Genomic DNA, 20,733 nt, shown 5'->3' with positions numbered 1-20,733 from the left:
CAAAGTTTTTCTGCTTCAAAGAGAGAACCTGTGAAGGCAGACCCAAACTACTGGCTTTTGATAACTGCAGGAATAGGAAAGGTCTGAGTCACCAAGACTTAGCAGAGATGAGCAAATCAAGGTCTTCCCAAAGCAAACAGGAGAGTCCTTAGGAAAGAGACATAAACCTTGTTTCTGAATGTCAGATTCATTCCCAGAGCTGCAGCAGCACGATGGCGACTGCCAGTGCAGAGAAGAGCTACTGCTGGTTGCAGTTCTCCACTGAGGTCCTGCAGGTGAATGGCAACGCTTTCCTTCAAGAGCTCCACTATCACCTGGTGTTCCTCCAGGGAAGCACAGATAGCAAGAGCAGCTAAAGACAACATAGAAGTAAGTATCTGTACCATCTATGCTCTTGACAGGCTGCCTTACACAGGCCACGCACGGTCAGCAGATACACAATTCCTGGAATCAGCCTCGGAGCAAATGGCTTCAGCTCCTTGTGTAAAGCCTGTGGAAAGACTTGATGTCCTGCAGTACACTCGATCTAGTGTCTGTTAAAAGTTCAGGTCCAATTTGACTCATCATCCAAAACAAGCCCCAAGGATACTTAAGTAGCACAGATTCACTGACATATGAAAAACTATGAATGAGAGATACAGCAAACCCAAAGCTCAACACCACGGGTATTAAAAGAAGAGCAGTTGTGTCACGATGGCAAAATTCAAGATTGAGAGGGGTTCTACTGCCACGCGTTTTCGCCAGTGAAACCACACTCATGGGATAGAGCTGAAAAGGTTTCAGTATTGTCATGGCTACCGTAAGCCATGTATGACTGCAACCTGCTAATTTGCTATTAAAATAGGCTTTCAATAAAATGACTAGTGATGTAATACAGAACATTCATGACTGGATGATCCATGAACATGTGTTACAATAGGTTTGGGAAGACTGAGTGCCTTTCAAGAAGGGCCAGAATAAAAAAAAAAAGCCAACCCCAAATAAAAAAAGCAATCCCACTTTAGCCACAATTGATACTACAATACCGACCTGCTCAGAACAGCTAAAAGACTTTTAAAATAGGAGTAAGCAAAAGATTTGTTGGGTCTAAGGGCAGGAAACACTGCACAATTAATTCTGCCGTACGTTAACGGTACTACTGAAAGATTAAAGTGAAAAAATGTATGACATTGTCTAAACAAATCTTCTAGCATTATTAATTTAAGTCTGTGCAACAGTATGTGACTAATGTTCACTGGCAAAATTAAATTCAACTAGAAAAGATCTGAAATCTGATTATGGCAATTAGGAATTCTACATACAATGCAGCCTGCCCATTAACAGCCTACCCCTGCAGCATTTTTGTATTAGAATTTGTTATATTCTACCTAAAAGCAAGAATTTCTGCCCATAGTATCCCCCACCCCGTTAAATAAATCATAATGTTCTTGAAAACATAACCAAGCAGGGCTTAAATCCTTAGAGATCTTTATTCAAACATGAGTGGGGATAAAAATTAATGGCCATTGGGCACTGACTAATCAGTTAATAACTGCTACCTCAGAAATCCAAGGCTGGAAATACGCTGTTGGAAATAGGCTGGGTTTCTGCCCCCGCTGACCACAACCAGAGCATCACGTTTGGGAGGAATGGAGCCCGTCACCTTTTAGAACAGGATCTCTGGTGATTCAGCTATGCAGTGGATAGGGCTGCCTCAGCCTAACCCTCATCTGACACGACACTGCCATTGTGATATAAATAGTGTCTTATTTGCCTGCTTCAGAGGAACAATGTTAGTCAAGAAAAGGCCAAATGGTTTTGCCACAGGGGAAAAGACCAAGAATCTTTCGTAATTTAATACTGCCTTTTTTTGTTTGTTTGTTTGTTTTTGTTTTTGGAAGACAGGAGACTCCAGGTGCTAGTCACATAGGAGGGAGAAGAATACAGAACACAAGACAAGGTGTATTTATCTAGTCTGCAGTAGCGCAAAACAATAATATTTTCATTGTTTCCTACGGCCCAGGAGGAAGTAGCATTCTCCCAGCATCTCGCTAATCTCACCTCTACTTGGAATCCTGCAAACTATAGGCAAATTCTGCTCAAACCTGCCTACTCTGACAATGCAGAAATAATTTATAGCTGCAGGCAAGTCTAGGACACATGGACTTGATATGCCTAACAAATCTATTTTTTTTCTTCTTCCACAATGCTTACTGCATTGATGTTTTCAATTAATAAAACATTAATAAACATGACTTTTACCCACCGCTAGCCATCACATTGATTCATTTTCAGCCAAACAGGAAAAATACCCAGTTCTAAATCTTTGAATACATTACACAACATAAGTTACTGCTACTATCCCTCAGATAAAGACTATACAAATAAATACCCATGAGTGTTTATTAAGGTTGCTTTCCCACATTTTTGTTATCCTACAGAAAAGAAAGTAGCTCTGTTAGAAAATCTGTATGCAAGACAGGCTGGTATAGTCATACACAGTTGAACCAGAGAAATATGTACAGCTGGGAAGCAAAATTTCTACAAATTACTACATGAAGGTGACCCAAAGCCCGATTTATTGCTAGCTTTTATTGCTTGCTTTTATTGCTTCCAGCGCACTGGTGATCTATGCACATGGCAATACTTCAGTACTAATGGAAATCAGTAAACAAGATCACGTGCATGTCAAACAGTTGCTTTGCACATTCTAAAAATATTTGTAGGTACTGGAATGGCACTGACCTTTCCTCATCCATGCTGTCTGTGCTGCTTGCTGGGTCTAGCCTGCACCTACAGCTCACTGTATGCAGAGTGGAATACATCCTACTCAGGGGAAATAAGGGTAATTGCTAAACTTGTTATCAACCAAATTAGAAAGTAAAATGATTACAGCAAACTTCCCTTTGGGCCATCTTCTGCAGGCTACAAAAAACTTCTAAGACACTCCAAACTAGTGCATCTTTCCTGGGAAAGGCCACACATTGAAAAATAATTGTTTATCATTAAATTAAGTTACCGTATGTAAGGTGAAGAAGATAAACCGAGTATCTGACTCTACACAGACAGCTTGCAGGTCATGCAATGACTTCAAGCCTTCAGGCTAAACATAAGTACAAAGGGCTACAAGAGGGGATATGCAGCAGGTCCCTTCAGCTAGCCACCCTTTCCAGCCTAAATAAGAAAATCTGAGATGCAACAGCAAAGACAACAAAATACATGTAACAGCAGCAGTCTATACAATCTGTACAAAGAGAACGAAAGGCTCCAGCTATTATTCCAGCCTTCAAGTAAAGCATCTCCTCGAGTCGTGACCAGCAGAGGGATTTCGCTTTCCACACTGCTTTGTGAAGGTGGAGTGAATCTCACCAACTGCCGAACGCAGCGTGACAACCTGAACCACGGGCAACACGAGCAGACGTCGGAAGGGCGTACAACGCACTTCAAGCAAAAAGTGCTTGCAGTGAAGTATCATTAAAAGAAAATGCAGCCGAGCACACAGTGTTCAGCAGAGCATGCATCTTCTGGCATTTTGTACTCAAACCAGAAGTTTTCCATCCTCACAAAAAAAACTAGATCAAATTTATAAATCATAGATCTTACTTTGAACTTCTGAAAAGTTCCTGAAAATTCTGAGCATGTAAACATTAGTTAGGACCCGAAATTGAGGATTTGAAAGAGAAATTAAGACAAGCTTGATACTTATATAATAAAACAAAACCCAGTGCCTAAGCTTGAGCAAAACAAGGAAATTCAATGGTTCTAACACTGTTCCTTGCCAAACACTACTCATTCAGAATTTGCATTTTCCAACTGCCACCTGGAATTCTATTTTTTTATTTTAAATGCATAATAAGGAAGTAAAGTAAGATAGCTTGTGCCCTGCATATCCTCAGGCTTTTTTATTCTTTTGTTTGCTTTTAAACAAGTATACAGATAATGACTGGTTATGATTACTGAGAAATACCTAAAGCAAATGAGTTTTTCAAAATGCCCCATTCAAATGCATTAGCAATTAGAATCTCCTCAAGTTTCCATTAGTCTGTCAAAACAAGAAATAATCTTATAGCAGCTCTGACTAAAACTTTTAAAGATTATCACATTGATTGAATTTCAAAGTATAGACTTACAAATTCGTAGTCTCCATCCTGTGGTACCTTCCAATCAGATGAATTTTTTGTCTGGCCAGATACATTCTTCCCAAAGCTATTGATTTGATTCTCCTTTTCCTTCTGCTCAAAATATTCAAGGAATGATGGTTTGGCTGGCTGCATCGTTTCATCCCTCCCTGGAAACATTAAAAATAAAAAAGAACAGTTGTTTTGAAAAAATGTATTTTCAGTTATATAGCCTTACATCATGCCCAAAAGTGATTTCAATTTTTTAGTACACACTAAATCACATAGTACTGCTAAAGTACTTGCTGAAGTACTATTTTTTCAGTAGCTTTTCAATCATAAAACTGACTGTCCAGTGAGAAAACTGGAGAAGGGAAGCTTAAAGCCCACCACACAAGTGATTACAATGCTGGAGGCCTTGGCCTCTAGACCTGCAATCCATCCATCAAAGCACGCTACCAGGTAACTGAGCTTCATGCACTGAATACTAGAACCAAACAGCTACCAACTAGAGAGGTTGGGTTTTTTCATCCCAGCCAGGCTGCACACACTGCAAAATATGCCAAATTCCAAAACGAAACGGCATTGTTTTAGAAGCAGAAACTCATCTTTATATATATATGAATAGAATAGTACAAAAGCGAGGCTTTCAAAGACGTCTACCACACAAATATCACAGAACTTGCCTTGGGTAGAAGTAGTCATGTTCTACACTTCTTGGGTATACAAGATTAATTTGCAAAGCTTCTTTTTTTCTTTTTACAAACAGTAAGTTTTCAAGTTTACTGCCCTAGTCTTCTTTTTTTAAGTTAATTCCTCTGAACACACATTCTTAGCGGATTACTCAAATAAGCCACACATATAGAGTAAACATTCACTTCTAGACTGCGCTTAAGGAACTTGGGGTAATAAGGAATGGGCAAGGGTACAAAGAGAAACAGAGACGTCAAAATAATCCCCTAAATATGAATACTTTTATTTTGAAGAGCAGGTCTCATAAGCCTCCTGAGAACTACTCTTAATTAAAAAAAAAAAAAAAAAAAAAAAGAGTTCACCCATACTCACGGGAGAAGAAAGGATATGGCCAAGAGAAGCCTGAGAGCAACTAGATTCACATTATTCTCACTGGTCTAAATTATTCTTTAGAACAAGCAGAAGTTAGAACAACAACAAGAACACTGCTGATCCATTAAGAGCAATGAGCTAGTAAAAACTACACACTCACAGGGAGCCCAGATACATTAGGTAGCGGGTGGGATTAGGGATGTGAGCACTAACGTATCCTTTCTTCTTTAGCCACCACACCATCTGAATCCCTGCTCATGTGATTTAAGTACCATTACGTACAAATAAATCTAGCAATCCATTCGGGAAACGGGTTTCCATCACTGAAGGGAGAAACGCAGAGTCACAAGTCCCCAGATCCAAGCAGATCCCTAGTGCTTTTGGAGAGGAAGGAGGTGGCTCCATGAACAGAAGGCAGCTTCAGCTGTAGGGTGACGACAGTGCAATAGGGAAGGAAGTGATGAAAAGCTAGAGGATGAAAATATCGATTCCTAGCACAGACAGCATAAAAGCCAACACAGAAAGAAAACTCAAAATTTAACTCCACAGCAAGTCAAGACCAAAAGACTTTCAGCATCTCCAGAGGAAGACTGCTTTACTAGTGCAACTGGCACAGCATCAGATGCTGCCCAGGCTACTCACACTAAGAACTGGCCTGTCCTGGGAGTTACAGAGCAGCTAGTATCTTGTGAAGAGTCTCCATCTAAATGAAGAGGCAGGTTGGCACAGCAAACACACTCGAACAGGCTGCACCACAAGAACATGAAGCTACAAACGCAGCTAAGGACGACTCACAGCTTAATGCCGTTGTGCTGCTCTTCATGATAAAATGCTTCGCAAAAACCTGTGAGCATAACGGAAGTAAGCGCTGTAACAATACCTAGTAAAATGTTTTTATTCTGATAAAATATGGTTCTCTAGACACTGGAGTACGCTACTCATACTTGAAACACATGTTTTAGACAAAACAGAAATCATCATTTTCAGAAAGCAGGATTAGGACTACAGTTAACAGGAAATGGCTTCAGAATAACCTAAGTCTGGGCTGTGAAAGTAAGTTCACTGTTGAATGCCATACATTTGAAAGAAATATAATCTGTCAGGCAGGCAATCAACCAAAGGTTTAGAGCTTCAGACAAGCACACAGGAGATGGAGCCACCCTTTGATAGGTTTGTGGGGTCTGCGTAATGCAGACTCTCCCCGAAGAGTTTGTACAGAAGGCAGGCTATCACAAGAAAATTCTCACCAAGGATACTCAGTGTTGCTTTCCTCTTGAAAAAGTACTAGCTATTGTGAGAACCCATTAAGATTTAATCACCAAATATTATTCTTGCACGTAAAATTGCCATCTAGTGATCCAGAACTTGCCTGGCAAACTGTCTGAACTTGAGACAAGAGCATGAATACCTTGGTCAGCTATGAGGTAATTCAGGAAGTTATTTGTCTATAGACCTATTACACACAGAAAAAATTTCCGCGAAGTATGAGAGATCTTGGCAGGATATCTGTGTTGTGATACTGAGAGAAGTGTGGTTCTATACAGCCTGAAATGTCACGATGCCTTTGCAAAAACCACTGCATCGTACTGCCTCTCCAGGGTCAGCTAAAAGCTCAAGCGTGAACTGAAGTGCTTATACTTTTGCACCATGACAACTGGAGCAAAGACAAATTATTCTACCCCTGGCAGTAGTTCCCCTTTTTAAAAAAAACCACAAAAGCCATCATTGTACAGGCTTAGATCAAGACAGACACCTTCAGACAGGCTGCGTGAAGGTCAGTTAGGGAACACGTCTGCAAAGCAGAGAACAGATTTGCTGTTGGGAATAATTACTGAAATACAATAGCAATCCAATTACTGCTAAGCGATCAAACATTTATTTAGAATGAAGTAAATACACCCCTTGTATTCTGCTGCAGCCTAGCCTGTTTGAAGAAGGAGGATCATGTCAATGTTTAACACCAACAAATTTTGTAGAGAGAGATTCACAACTACCTAGGCTACTATACGCAGCTTACTGACAGCCAGCCTAGGTGTCAGGAATGCAGGCTTCCTAGGGAAAAAAGTTAAAATCTAAATCAAGCTTGTATTCTGTGTTTTGAAAACAGTTATTCGTAGTACAGGAAACTTTGAAAGCAAGCGTTTCACTCCATTGACATTGGCTTATTCAGTTCATTTCTACCTTTTTTCTTAAAAGAAAAAAAAAAAGACTGTTTGCTTATACCAGGGCTGCAGCAACTATGCACAGCCCTAAGCAATCACACCTGACATCGCACAGGGAACAGGACCGATGACCTCCCGAGGTCCCTGCCAAGCCAAGCACTTCTGCAACTCACAGTCTTCACACCCACCGTCAGACACCTCCAACCCTGCAGTCACCTCAGGCCTTTCCAATGCACGTGACAAGTAGTCACCAATTTTACTACATTTCTACACATCAACACGTAACGCTGCATCTTTATTTAGTGTTGGTTGGTTTTTTTAAAGTGAGTAAAACGGAGATTGCTAACCGACAAACAAAAAATGGGGAAAAAAGATAATATAAAATGAAAAATAGCCAGAAAACAGATCTAAGATGTCTGAAATTTTAGTTGCTGCTATAATCTCAGTAGGGGTGTATGTGCAGCAAGACAGACAGAAACACTCCTAGAGACAGAAAGACATTACACCAAATCAATTATCATTCCAGCACAACTGGATTTCTTTTCATCAATCTTGGCACTTAACAGCAGCGTCATCTTTCCAAAGATGATCTGCTTTTAATTCAACAAAAAAATCCTACATACTGCTATATCTTTAAGATTTCGATAACAGGCAGCTGAAGACAAAAATCGATTACTGCTATTTGCAGAAGCAGATGCTGCTGAAAGATGACACTGCACTGAACGTGTCAGTGCCAAAAAGCATTTAACTTCCTACTTTTACAGGGTTAGACTAAAATATGAACATTTGACAGAAAGTGAGATCACAACTGTGGCAGAGAAGAGCCTTTTATAAAAAGGTCACCCTGCGATGACAAGAAAGGCTTCACCACGCATTTATTTTGGAACCTAAAGAGTTGCTTATAAGGATGAGCCGTGAGAGCTCCCCAGAGCCATTAACAGTCTACCATTTAGATACACATTCATCTTTTAGGAGCTGTATTAATTACACAAATGGAACACTACAGCTCTACTGGAGCCAGTCCAGCTGACTGCAGAATCGCAGGTTTGGGCTAGCTGTGCAGAACCGCAGGCACCGGGAGGACTGCTCGGCGTTCAGCCGGCCACGCAGCCAAAAGCAGAAGCCCTCTGCAGAAAACTCACAAGCACTGCCTGGCATAAAGTCATGTTTAGAAAAGTATACCACCATGTACTGCTGGACCTGAGAACACAAAAAGATGAGAAACTGGTGGGTCCAAAGGCAGAGAACACCGCCTTAAATCAAGCAAAAGATGACAAAGGATAACGTGGAGAGCCTTCAAGCCATTTGTATTTCCCTACGATGCTGCAGAGAAAGTAGAATGATAAAGAAGAAACAACACAGTCAATTAAACCAGCAAAAGATTTACTCTTTTTTTTCACCAGCAGTAAAGAATACCCATGAAACCAGATCAGTCAGTATCATCTAGTCCCAGAAATCAAAGCACTCATTTTGTTAACTTTGTCAAATTAGCTCTCAATTGAAAATTTTGAGAAGCTCACGAGCTTCAAAGGATGCCTTCAAAAGGAAAGTGAGATTTACGAAGTCTTCCTATCTATCTGAAAAAGCTTGCTGAGTAATGAAACTAGAATTGCTGCTTTTCTCTAAAATTATTCTTCTCAAACTTGACAGCAGAAAAATCCTCATTTTATTATTCTTTGCTCTTGAAAGAGATTGCTATTATCTACCTAGGGTGACTATTCCAGGGTCACAAAGCTTGTCATAAGAGAAAGATAACCTCAGGAGCACATTTTGTGTGCTCTTTACTCAAGTCAGTTTATACAGTTAATGCTTAAAATACCTATTCTTGAAGCCACAAGTGAGATTTCCCCCTTGTATCACAAAAATCAGAGCTAGAGTTGTGGCTGGGAACTGTCAGGAGATGGTATTACAAATTAATCTACAAAGCAGGTAATGTAAATCAACGACAATGAAGTGATCAATTACGACATTAGCAATATCAAACTAAGCTGCGATATTTGGTACGCTTACATGTATTTGTCAAGATATCAGGAGGCTGCAATCTTTAGAAATACAGCTGGCCTCGGCTCTGGAGAGTACTTGTTTTGTGAGGATGAGGCATCAGGAGCAACAGAACCAAAATTTTTTAAGTTTTAAACATTTTGTGCTAGGAAAGTATCGTGAATGCCCTGCACCAAGCTCAGAAAGCTGCACGCCTGTGCACAGGAGCTCAAAACAGCTCTGCAGAGATGCGGTGAAGAGCACACACGTTAACTTTAAAGAGAGCAGAGCTATGGCTGCCTTTAGTCAGACACGGTGCCAGAAAGGATCCCCTGGGACAAGCAGCACAGCCTCCAGCTACCATATACAAGATTATATAGTCCCTTTCACAGAGGGATCAAGATCCATTGTAAAGCAAATTGCTTTGCTTTGTCCTTGCTGTTCTCCTGGAGTTATAAACCCACTCAGTTCCAGCCTGAAGTTTACGGGTAGCCAGACTACACCACTTGTTCTTGAGCAAGCCTCAGCTCTCCCACGTTCAAATGGTGTTCACCTTCTCCTTTTTTTCTTTTTCTTTTTTTTTTTTTTAAAAAAAAAGGAAGTTCTTATAGCCAATGTCATCTTTCACTTTAGTGGTCCACATAAGCATAGATCTCACTGACTTCTCACATAACAGGCTCAGTCCCTGGCAGTCTCAGTAAGCTTCTGGCTGCTTCCGATTGAATTAATGTAACTTTAAGACTGAAAACGCACACACACTTCGGATACAGAAAACAGCGCCTGATGATTATGTGCAAGCAACACTTCATTAATATTAAATTTCAAATGGAATTGCAGTTTTATTTGCTTCAGGCCATTTCTTAGAGATCACAGATGAACTTTAGCAGCTGGACAGCATAATTTGTACAATATGAACAGGACTGAGTCATTTTATGCAGCAGAGCAGAGAGATGCCAATTTATTCAACCAGAGCAAAAAGTGCTCCATCATTAATGAATTCACCCCATGGCAACACTAGCTGAGATTTCCTCATATTAAAAGCAGACCACATAACACTTCCTATCCATTGAAACTTATGAGGAAAAGCCTTCCCATAATTACAGCCTATCTCAAACTAAATCAAAGCAGAACATACCTGACAGGTCCTGCTATGAAGAAGGAGCTCCTAAATGACCATAAAGATCAACACTAGGTATTCTAATTAATCTCTTTTAACGAATATAAGGCATGAAAGCCACCCGAAGAGAAGAGTACCAGCACTCATCCAAAGCTGCAGTATATGTAATCAAGGACCCTTTCTGAAAAGAGGAGGAAATCCTCACAGTAATTAAAGTTGTTTAAGACCAAGTTACCTCCTTTTGGCTCTCTTCTACTTGAAAAAACAGAAAAGATTATGAATATACAGCAGCTTTCTTCCATTGCAAATTTTCATTGGACACCTTCTGTCTTTCATGTAATTACATAAATTATTTAGTCCAGCAACCACAGTGTGTAACACAGGCAGCGAGATGTGAAAGAGCATCAAGAAAGAACTTCATTCCACGTCCTGCCTCATCCAACTCAGGTTCTGATGAACCTTAACAAGAAACCACCACATCAACAGGGATGCAGTCTTCAGGTCCAGCATACTGTGCGTAACAGATCAGGCCCCCCAAATGGCATATAGCCAAGTAAGCATTTGTTAACGTAATAAAATAACATTTTATTCACAACCTGTAAACTCATTTGCTTGTCTGGAGAAAACAGAAAACAACATGGCAATGAATATTTCTTTCCTGAAGCCTGAAAATCTGCTGGTAAAAACAAATCCACTTTAAACTTCTGCAATTAAGGAATTTAAAGAGTTTATAGAGTTTTCATTCCTGCTCGGGAGCAAAGTTTTCTCCAGGTTTTATTCTGATTGAACAGGAAGTGTATTTATTCTTAGAAGAGACAAATAGGTTAGTTTGCCTGTATAGGCAAATATATGCATGCATATGGGACAGAGATATACTTACTAAGTGATTTACTACTCCTCTGTCTCTTGCTTAAGTCTCCTGAAGCATATTATTGCCTCCTGTATGCTATTCAGGACTCTGCTAGCTATATACGTCCCATCTTCCTCAAGACAATGCTTCTGTCCAAAGAAAAAAATCCCCCTACTTTCAATCCCCCACCATCACAAACACAGGTGTGCTTTGGAATAGCTGTGTTAAACACATACACCTCTTTCTCCAATTTCAGTATCTCTGAAAAGATAAATATTAACAGATGATTAACTTTGTCTTAGCGTTAAAGCTTTGTCAAATACTCAGGACAACCAAAGGCAGACAAGCATCCAACTTAGATCCCAGACTTAACTCTTCTTCATGCTTCAGTCTACGCAGAACCACTGTTTCGGTTGCTAGCACGCCGCTCTGGGGTCCAGAGCCACTATTCAAACAGAAAAACCAAAACCTACAGCGAAAACTCCACAACAAAATGCCAGCACATACAACTCCTCCCGTTGCTCAAAAATACCGTCTGCATGTCTGCACAACTTGACTTTCTTAAACACACTGTGCTGGCCGCTGTTTATGTCAAATTTGCCAGCAAAGTTGCTATTAAAAGTCAAAAAGTAACACAGCTGGAAGACTTATCTGGGAAGATTTGTATTCTCTGCACCTCAAGAGTGGCAGTACAGTGATTCCTACCGTTCAAGAACAATTTAATCAATGCATGTGTTTCTATAAACAGTGCGTTATTTAAATGCATAACAATGTGTGTTTTATGGTCTGATCATGGCTAAATGGACCGATTTATTTTAAGCACAGAACTGTACCACTGGACATTAATAACGCTGACTAGTGGGAAGCAACTACAAGGAGCCATCATCCACGGAGAAAATCAGAGGCAAAACGCAGCAAATGTATTTGACGCACACTAACATAAATCCTGACAAGACGTGGAGCTATTATTGACAGTACCTGCATCGGCTCTTTGGATAACATGTATTTGCATTTTTTTGGGGATAACATCTGATATTACACCACCTATGGCTACCTCAGCTTCATACTAGTAATACTTTATTCAATTATTATACTAGTGCAATCACATAAACCTTCCGCCATCCATATTTATCCTGCTGTTCACGTTACAGCTTTTACAGTCATTGCTTTGCATGAAAAATCACAGGTTAATTAGCACAGAAAAAAGTTTCCCCAAGTCTTGGCAGCAATACTTCTCTGGTTTAGGTTTAAGTGTCACCCGTGGGATGTGTCACAAAGCCACCAAGACTAACAAGCTTAGTCTGAATCATTTTTCTAATAGGAAATTGCCAAGTTTGCATCTTAGCTCATTTAATTTACTAATGAAACCCAATCTACCCTCAATAGGGAAAACATCTTTTTAAAAGGCCACAACCATGCTTAGCAGCACGGGCACGGCAAAGCCGTGAGAAAACCCAAACCACCCTAACAGTATTATGAGAATGAAGCCTAGAATTTTTTATTTTAAACACTCACAAACTATTAAGAATTTTTACCTGCACATTACATTATCAAAGTAGAGGCAACAGAATTATTAGGGCTTCTGGTTGACCTCTGCACCAGATGCTCTACTGACTGCATGCCGCATTAACACAAATCCCACACCCACAATTCTTCCACCACATCCAGATCCCTCATTCATCTCAACCCAAAAAACTCACACCAGTGTTGGTAGTTCTACATTCTCCAGTGTCATTTTATCTGGTGCTTAAACAAGCAAGAGGCACTTTAAAATAGAAAACAGGACAGATTTTAGTACTAGACAAACTAGATTCTATTTCACTTGGATCTGATCATATTGCAGTGTCCAAGGAAGGCAATATGTTTATCTGCTTTATTATAAGATTATGTTCCACTCTTTAAATCAAAGGACAAATTCATGCCAAGTTTCCACTAAGGACCTATAACAAATAAAATAGAAAAAGCAAAAAAAAAACCACCCAACCCCACAAAAACCCCCAGTAAAAAATGCTGCACTGTTTAGCACCACTATATCTTCTCCCATAGAAAATTTGAAGAAAAGATTTTAGACATATTAAGGGTTCAAAAGTTATTCCAGCTCTCAAGCCCAATGGAAATGTCTGTTATTACAAAGCATTGTTCATCTATAGTTCTTCAGCTACTTCCAAAGTTTTCTTGGAATAGTTTAACTGCAATCCGTAAGTAATGATAGCAATCGATTTATAAGTAAAATGTGTTGCAGCACAATTTAGTATCTGTGGTTTCAGGCAATCACTTCAGTGCTTTCGAAATGTGTAACAGAATGTCACAGTGACATTTTTAATGCTGCTTGAGTATTTATATTCAGTGCCCAGAAAAAAGCCAAGCAAATGAAAGAATTTAAGCAAACAGAATTATAGCTCAATTGACTACAAACCAAAACTTGCCCCACTATGTAAAACCCTATAATTTAAGAACACTTTTCCTCTGAGCCTGAAAAGTCATGAATTGAAATCACTTTCAAGGCTACTGGAACTTGTTTGCTAGAGATTCCTGACACAATCTTATCTAAAGAATCATATTTCAATGTCCTATAAACATTTTTTACATTAAAAAGAAATAAAACCAAACCAAGAACTGGTGAAGAGACAGGGTTTTTGGTTTGGTTTTTTTGTTTGTTTTTTTTTTAAAGTAGGAGGAACGGCTAGAACACAAGCTCAGAAGATTGCAGTTAAAAAGCCCAAGACACCTCGGGAAGCTAAATTCTACAATGCCATCCAAGAAAAACCAGAACTTTTTTATTGACTTAAACCAGGTTTTATTGTGAGTCATAACACAAGCTGCCAAGTGAAATATAGATGTCTTTAAACATATGAATCAATGAAGCTTTTTCAAACTCCGTGGTTTCCAAACAGCAATAATACATTTATATTTAAGATTACAAAAAGAACTCCCTCCAGAGAGTTCTGTAGCTGGCTGATGAGCTTTACAGTTAAATCAATTTAACTGAATGTTAACATTGAATATGAACATGGACATGTTCATGGATATGGACATGAATATGGAAATGGCAAACTGAAAAATGGAGCTATGGGCAATGCACATGAAGGGCAAGCTGCTCAAAGACGCTGCCTTGCAGTACGTCCAAGAAACAATCACAGAACTGCTCTGTGCAGCAGCCAGAATTTCAGAATTATGCTACTGGGGAAGGAGAAGAATAAGAATAAGGTGTTAAGGAAAAATTGTTTTAGTCTGGTACAAAGATTTTCATTAATGTCAGATGCCTTGGAATCAAGGTGCAAGTTATTAAAATGCAGCACAAGGTGCAGCAGAGAACACTGAGTGCAGCTGGGTTTCATCAGACACCACTGTGGGAAACCCGTTGACACGGAAGTGGTACCAGTGCCACCCATCGCTTGCACCAGGACCCCCAAATGCTTCCTCCAGAAGGCAGAGCTGCTCAGGCACTTGTGCCGCACGCACAGCTTCAGGCACTGGTAGCCAGCAGCAGCCAAGAACAGCGCTGTTAAGAAGTCTGAAGTCTAAGGAGGGGGTAAAATGAAAACTCGACTTTCTAGTCACAGACCCAGAGCTCTCAGAGCTTGACGTGGAGCTCCCTCTCGAGGTTAGATACCACGCGGTATCAAAGACCCTGCTATACCCTCCTAACTGATTCCGCTCGACCGTGGCCCTGCAAGGCAGAGGTGGTCAAAGGCACCTCCTCAAACCCCCGTACACTACTCTGCAGAGAGCATTAGATGCTTTTGAGTTACAAGCGCTGCAATCTTAAAAGGCTGGTGAGAAGATAAGCATGTTAAACCCAAGAAGACAGACCAATAAGGCGCTTTACTTGCGCACACCTTTGGTAGCCAGTACAGGAGCATCGCAGGCAATAAAACTCGTTATTGTGAATCGTTAAATGGAACAATACACGCTGATGGTGAGAAACTAACAGCATTGCCTGTCTGTAAAGAAACTGCAACTTCACTATGTTTATTTAAGGCTGTTAACATCTCCCAATCTTTGTGCACCTTTAAGCTACTCTAAGCATCTATGTCCTTCCTAGAGCTTGATCCTCAAACCCTGATGCTGTTACACCACTTTCTTTGTTGCCACAAGCTGCTACATGGGCTGACACCTCTTTTTTAATGTGCTGAATCAGTGTTTGCCAGAGTTCAGAAAACTTAAACGGGTTCTGCTGAAACGTCACTCTCAAGAGCAGGATCTTTGCACAAGCTCTAGAGGGCCCCCACATGGAATATTTCAACGTGGAAATTCCTGAGAAAAGGGTTTTGCAAAATGTGTTGAGTAGTTTTTTTATCTCCTGCAATAGCTGAAGGTTCAAAATCTGACGGCCAAGGAAACCTTCAGAAGCAGTACAAGAGCCAACAGAACAAGCCTTGCCTATGGATGGTTGTACTTTGCTGCTGCCAAGCCCCCACTCAGCACTCTCCTCGGTCCTTGAACAGACATCCATGCTGGCAAGCCCAGTCAGCCAGGACCACCTCCGCCTCGATATTGTTGAGGCTATCCAAGCAGCGGGAACAGATTTCTATGAGAATCCATAACTGAAAAAAAATAAATATTCTTTTCCTTCTAGTCATACTTTTCCAGGGAGGGTCTCCCTGCCACTTCTTTCAAAGAAAGACTTTTAACCCTTTTTCAGCTCCAGCTGTGAGGTCTTCCACAGACTATCAGGGATCAAAGTCACATCATTTTAAAACTTGCATTCTTTGACAAGGCTTGTCGTTTTAGTAAGCTTCTCTATTTTAGGGCAGAATACATTTCTACTTGAATGTCTCAGAACAGCAAGAGAGTTTGTTCAGTTGTCCTTAGTGATTAAAGTAACACTAAAGAAGAGATGCTAGCTCTTCCCACTGTGTGCCTTGCTGTGCTTGAAGCACACAAGATCTTTCTCATTTCACAAATGTAGCCCTTGATTTGGTGCATCAGCTCTGAAACAGTCTTGCTGTTTTCAGATGCCAGGTTACGGCCAGATCACCTTCTAAAGCAACACATTTTTTATTAACCCTATGCACAGCCTCCCTTCCCCTACATTCTGTGAAGATGACAAAACAGGAGAGAACCAACAAAAGTCCCCACACTAGCTAGAATCAGATCTTATTCAATCAGCACAAGAAGCTTACAGAAATTGTCCATAACCCATTAGCTATACCAAATGCAAGACTACAAAGAACAGCCTCAGACTAGGACCTAGAAAGGGCCTCCCCTCCACTGCCAGAGGGCATCGACCCGAGTTCTAGCTCCCTACAACCAAAAGCTATGACAAGCTACCAAAAATATCACAGCCTACATTAGGCCCTAAGTAATATTCTAGAAGTAAAAGATGTTTTCTTACTTTTCATGGTGCCCTCCTCCTCTTCCTCTTCTGTGTTTATGACCATTGTACCCAACTGGGATTCCAAGGTGCCATCGTGTTCTATCATTGTGTTGGCTCCATCACTCATCGTGTTGACAGCTCTTATGGTACCAGTTTCATCTCCACTCGCCCTCACCATGGTACCTGAATCCGTTTCATCTTCTTCCTGTACAAGGATGCCATAAATACATTTTTATTGATAGTGGTGAAGTCGCCTGAAGAATGCCTGTATTCAAGGACACTGGCAAGTCTTACTAATTCAAAGATTTTTACAAATACACATAGAAGCAACATTTTGTTTGATGCATAGTTCTCCCCCGTCATCTCCAAACAGGTAATGAAAAGTCTTCATACTTTTCTGACAGCATGATAAATAAGAGAACAGATAAATAATCAGCAGAAGCTTCTCAATGCAGGTTGTATCTCATTTCTGACCTGGTGAGCTGTCCATAAGAGTAGATTATAATACTCATTCTGTCATCTGTGTTTCTATTCATGCTGTCGGTTTTAACAGTTGACCTAAACCCCCTATCTCTAGTGGTACAGTGCACTGAGGGGTCAGTAGTTATTAGAGAGCAACAGGTCTAAGTCTGCAGTGCATGTGGCACACTGAAGAAAAAACACCACCCTATTTTTTTAGGAGTCTGTCTTTAACATTTAGGTAGTTTTACTTGCTATAAACTTCAGATGCACTGAAGAAAAAAGAACCAAATTTGCAAATCTTTAAAAAGGAATTAATTGTCAAAGTCTAGTCATTTTTTCCAGATGAAAATTATTTCTTATCCTTCCATCTGTAAACAGGTACTAATATTATAGAAGCTTGAATTATTGCTCTCAAGGCTCAAGAGACTCACTGCAGGGAAACACAAGCTCCTGAAATTCTGGTAGGACAGCTTCCTGGCAGATAGCTACATTAGCCAGAGGTAGTTGCATTAGGTGGGATGCTCATCCCTAACTACGTATGTGGCTAGGATTTCATGAAGAACAAGGTCAAAGTTTCTTCAGTTTTTTGGAAATGTCACCTTGGATGAGATGCTCATGTTTTGTTATAAGGACAAAGTTCACAATTCTTTACATGTGATCATGGACTTACTGATCTGTATTAGTGTTAGACGGAAAACACAGGTCTCACACATCAAGCTGTAATACTCCACCTCAATGTCATTGAAAGAAAGTAGCACACCCGCCCATGTTCTGGTGTTCCACACGTTTTATCTGTTCTGTCAAGGGCATCTATGTAATCTTCCCAACCTCAAAACCAATAGCAAGAGGAGGAGAAAACTACACAAAATCTTAATGGAGAAAAAGTAATTTTATGTGGAGATGAGTGGGTGAGAAGTAATAATAAATTCGTCAGCTACACATCATTTAACAAAGGACTACAGCAGAAATTTCCACAGCACTTGAGAAGTGCTTGGGAACACTTTACTGCTAGTAAGACACAGAGTAGAGAAGCTTCGGGAAAACACACACACCAACAGAGACCATTCAAGTCCATAGACATCATCTCTCAGCAACGCGACTCCAGATCAGTCAGAAACGAGGAAGAGAGGGTAGAGACAATACTCTTAAAGTCAACATCATGGCAACGTGACCAATAAAGTTACTTCCATACTGAATAAACAGATGGTCCTAAACTGGAAAACTAGATGAGCGATGTCTTCAGCATAAATACTGTGGACCATGCCATTCGAGTTTAACCTCTGAAAAGGACTGGCATTCAATGCCTTTTCATTTCATTTATTCGGGCTGAAGCAGGCAGAGGCTCAAAAACCAGCTTTCAACATGCTTTCCATATTCACATGCTGTAACCACTGAAACAAGGAGCTCAAACTTAAATTCACAGCAATCCCCTGAATACTTGCCATGCCCTCACCTCAAGTTTCTGTCGGTTGCTCTTGTGTAGTAGAAAGTTTCTATAAGGGGGGTTCTAAAGCACAACAATCGTAAAACAACAAAACATACTTATATTATAGAGCATCACAGATGATATTATTATTTTATACCAGGAGAGCAATCTAAGACCTGAATTTACAACGACAAATTCTCATTACTGCATAAATAATGTAATCCAACTGGGAAAATAAATAAGAGTCTTTTGCGGATATATCAACCCTTACTTTGTAGACCTATTCAATCACTATATAAGCTAAAGAGTAAGACATACATGCTGGCTATCCCACTCAAATATAAAGACTGAGCAGGGACCAAGCATCAGGTTAAGCAGTCATAAAGTAGAAAACTTGACAACCAAGTCAAATCCACAGGCGATTGGACAAAATATTTCAAACCCGAAAACAAAGCAGCTAAGCTTTATGAAAGGAGCAAGAATTTGAACTTTGTACACTGTTACTATTAAATACTCACTGAATTTTCCTCATCGTCTTGATCTAGTTCACGCTGCTGTGCCTCTTGACGTTTCAGCTTGATATCCATTGCTTCATTAATCAAGTCTCGCAGAATTGACACTCCTTTGGCACTTTTAACAAATGGATGCTGAGAAGTATTTTAAAAACAAATAAGCACTGCATCCAAACTAAGATATAACAATAAAACATTGTTACTATGGCCTACTTCCAATCAAAATTAAGGTTTAACTTGATACACTACTAAAATTAAAATCCAACACTCCTGTTTGGCACAGGAGGAAGATCTCCCACCCTCCAGACACGATCGTGCCCCAAAGGCACTACTGCTCTCAGACCTTGGGCTCATTCCCCTCTCACAGCTCCGCTTGCCTCTTGCTGAGAACCAATTACACAGATCACCACCATGCCTAGACCATTCTGAGCAACCACTTTCATTTAGCCTCTGCTTTTTAGTGTTTTAAGAGGCAGTTTCCTGGCAGTGCTGGTGAAAATTTGAAAGTAAAAAAAACAAAACCAAACCAAAACAACAAAACCCCCAAAGTCCTTCAAAAGCAAAGCAAACAAACAAAAAAAAACCACACACCCAGAGAAGACAAAGAGAGGAAGTTGAAGTTAGACTGGTTCTTAGAAAAGAACAGAAAAGATGAAGTTGAGTGTAAAAATTTTAAAATGAGATATTAAAAAGTAAAATCTGTAGCGAGCAGGAGCAGCAAGAAATGAAACCAACACCAAAAGACACGTAGCACTGCCTACCCTAGCAAGCCTTCTCTAGAGCTTATGTTCTTGTAAGAAAAGGCAGACCTGCAGAAGCTGTGTTGCAGTGGCACGCTGCTCCGGGCTCTTAACAAGACACTGTTTTACAAAGTCCATAAAATTGTCTGACCAGAGCTCTGGTTTCCGGAATGTTGGAGGGGGATTGGTAGGAATCATAAAAATTGCCTGAAAACAGAAAAGTATTCCAGATCTCCAAACAAAATATAAAGCTTTCCAACAGTACAACATAAATACACTCAAACATATACTGGTACTAAAGAATGAGTGATATTTTAAGACTGCTGCTTCTGAAGATTTTGTGCCAATATTACAAACAAATTTGCTCAGAGGGATCAAGTAGCAAGAAATCAGACTTTCCTCAACAGGTGCCTGCACTTCTGAACTATTATGTGCCCCAAAATGTGTGAATCTGCCATTTTTAACACTTAAACATTTCTGCTCGCATTAAAAAACCAAAAACCACCACAAACCACTTTGGATAATACAACTGAAAATATGTTTCTTCACATCCAATACAGGGAGCTTCAGCTATGACTTCACAGAACAGGACTTTCATACCCATGCTGATTCTCCTTCTCAAGACCTATTTTTCATTTAATCAACAGTACAAATAACTGACAGAAAACAAATCATCTACTCTAAATTAAAAACAAGATGGCACGTTGCTATGTTATTCAGCCAGCTATAATAGCAAATCCTTTCCGCAGAGCAATAAATTTTGAAAGGCCAGAGTCCTTACCCTCATCGGATGAATATCTGCATACGGTGGCTTGCCTTCAGCCATTTCTATTGCAGTGATTCCCAGAGACCAGATGTCTGCAACACAATTATACCCAATTTCTTGAATCACTTCTGGAGCCATCCAAAATGGGGTTCCTATAACTGTGTTCCGCTTTGCCATGGTGTCCTAAAAAGAACATGATAAAAATCCAGACAATGGCAACTGTATTAGCCACAAAC

General features: G+C 40.1%; 1 protein-coding gene across 2 annotated transcripts in view; it reads right to left on the bottom strand.

Annotated features, from left to right (window-relative positions):
* STK4 (serine/threonine kinase 4) overlaps positions 1–20,733 on the bottom strand; it is a 46,553-nt gene that overhangs the window by 19,103 nt on the left and 6,717 nt on the right. For both annotated transcript variants that reach the window (XM_037402254.1, XM_037402255.1), the window contains exons 6-10: positions 20,513–20,680; positions 19,801–19,938; positions 18,998–19,126; positions 16,610–16,796; positions 4,110–4,267 (exon numbers count right to left, since the gene is read on the bottom strand). In XM_037402254.1, the coding sequence (XP_037258151.1) occupies positions 4,110–4,267; positions 16,610–16,796; positions 18,998–19,126; positions 19,801–19,938; positions 20,513–20,680 (780 nt within the window). The remainder of the gene's footprint in view (positions 1–4,109; positions 4,268–16,609; positions 16,797–18,997; positions 19,127–19,800; positions 19,939–20,512; positions 20,681–20,733) is intronic.

Source organism: Falco rusticolus, chromosome 10 (genome assembly GCF_015220075.1).
Source record: "Falco rusticolus isolate bFalRus1 chromosome 10, bFalRus1.pri, whole genome shotgun sequence".
NCBI lineage: Eukaryota > Metazoa > Chordata > Aves > Falconiformes > Falconidae > Falco > Falco rusticolus.
Note: the sequence above shows the minus strand (reverse complement) of the source record. Positions and strands in the feature narration are given on the sequence as shown.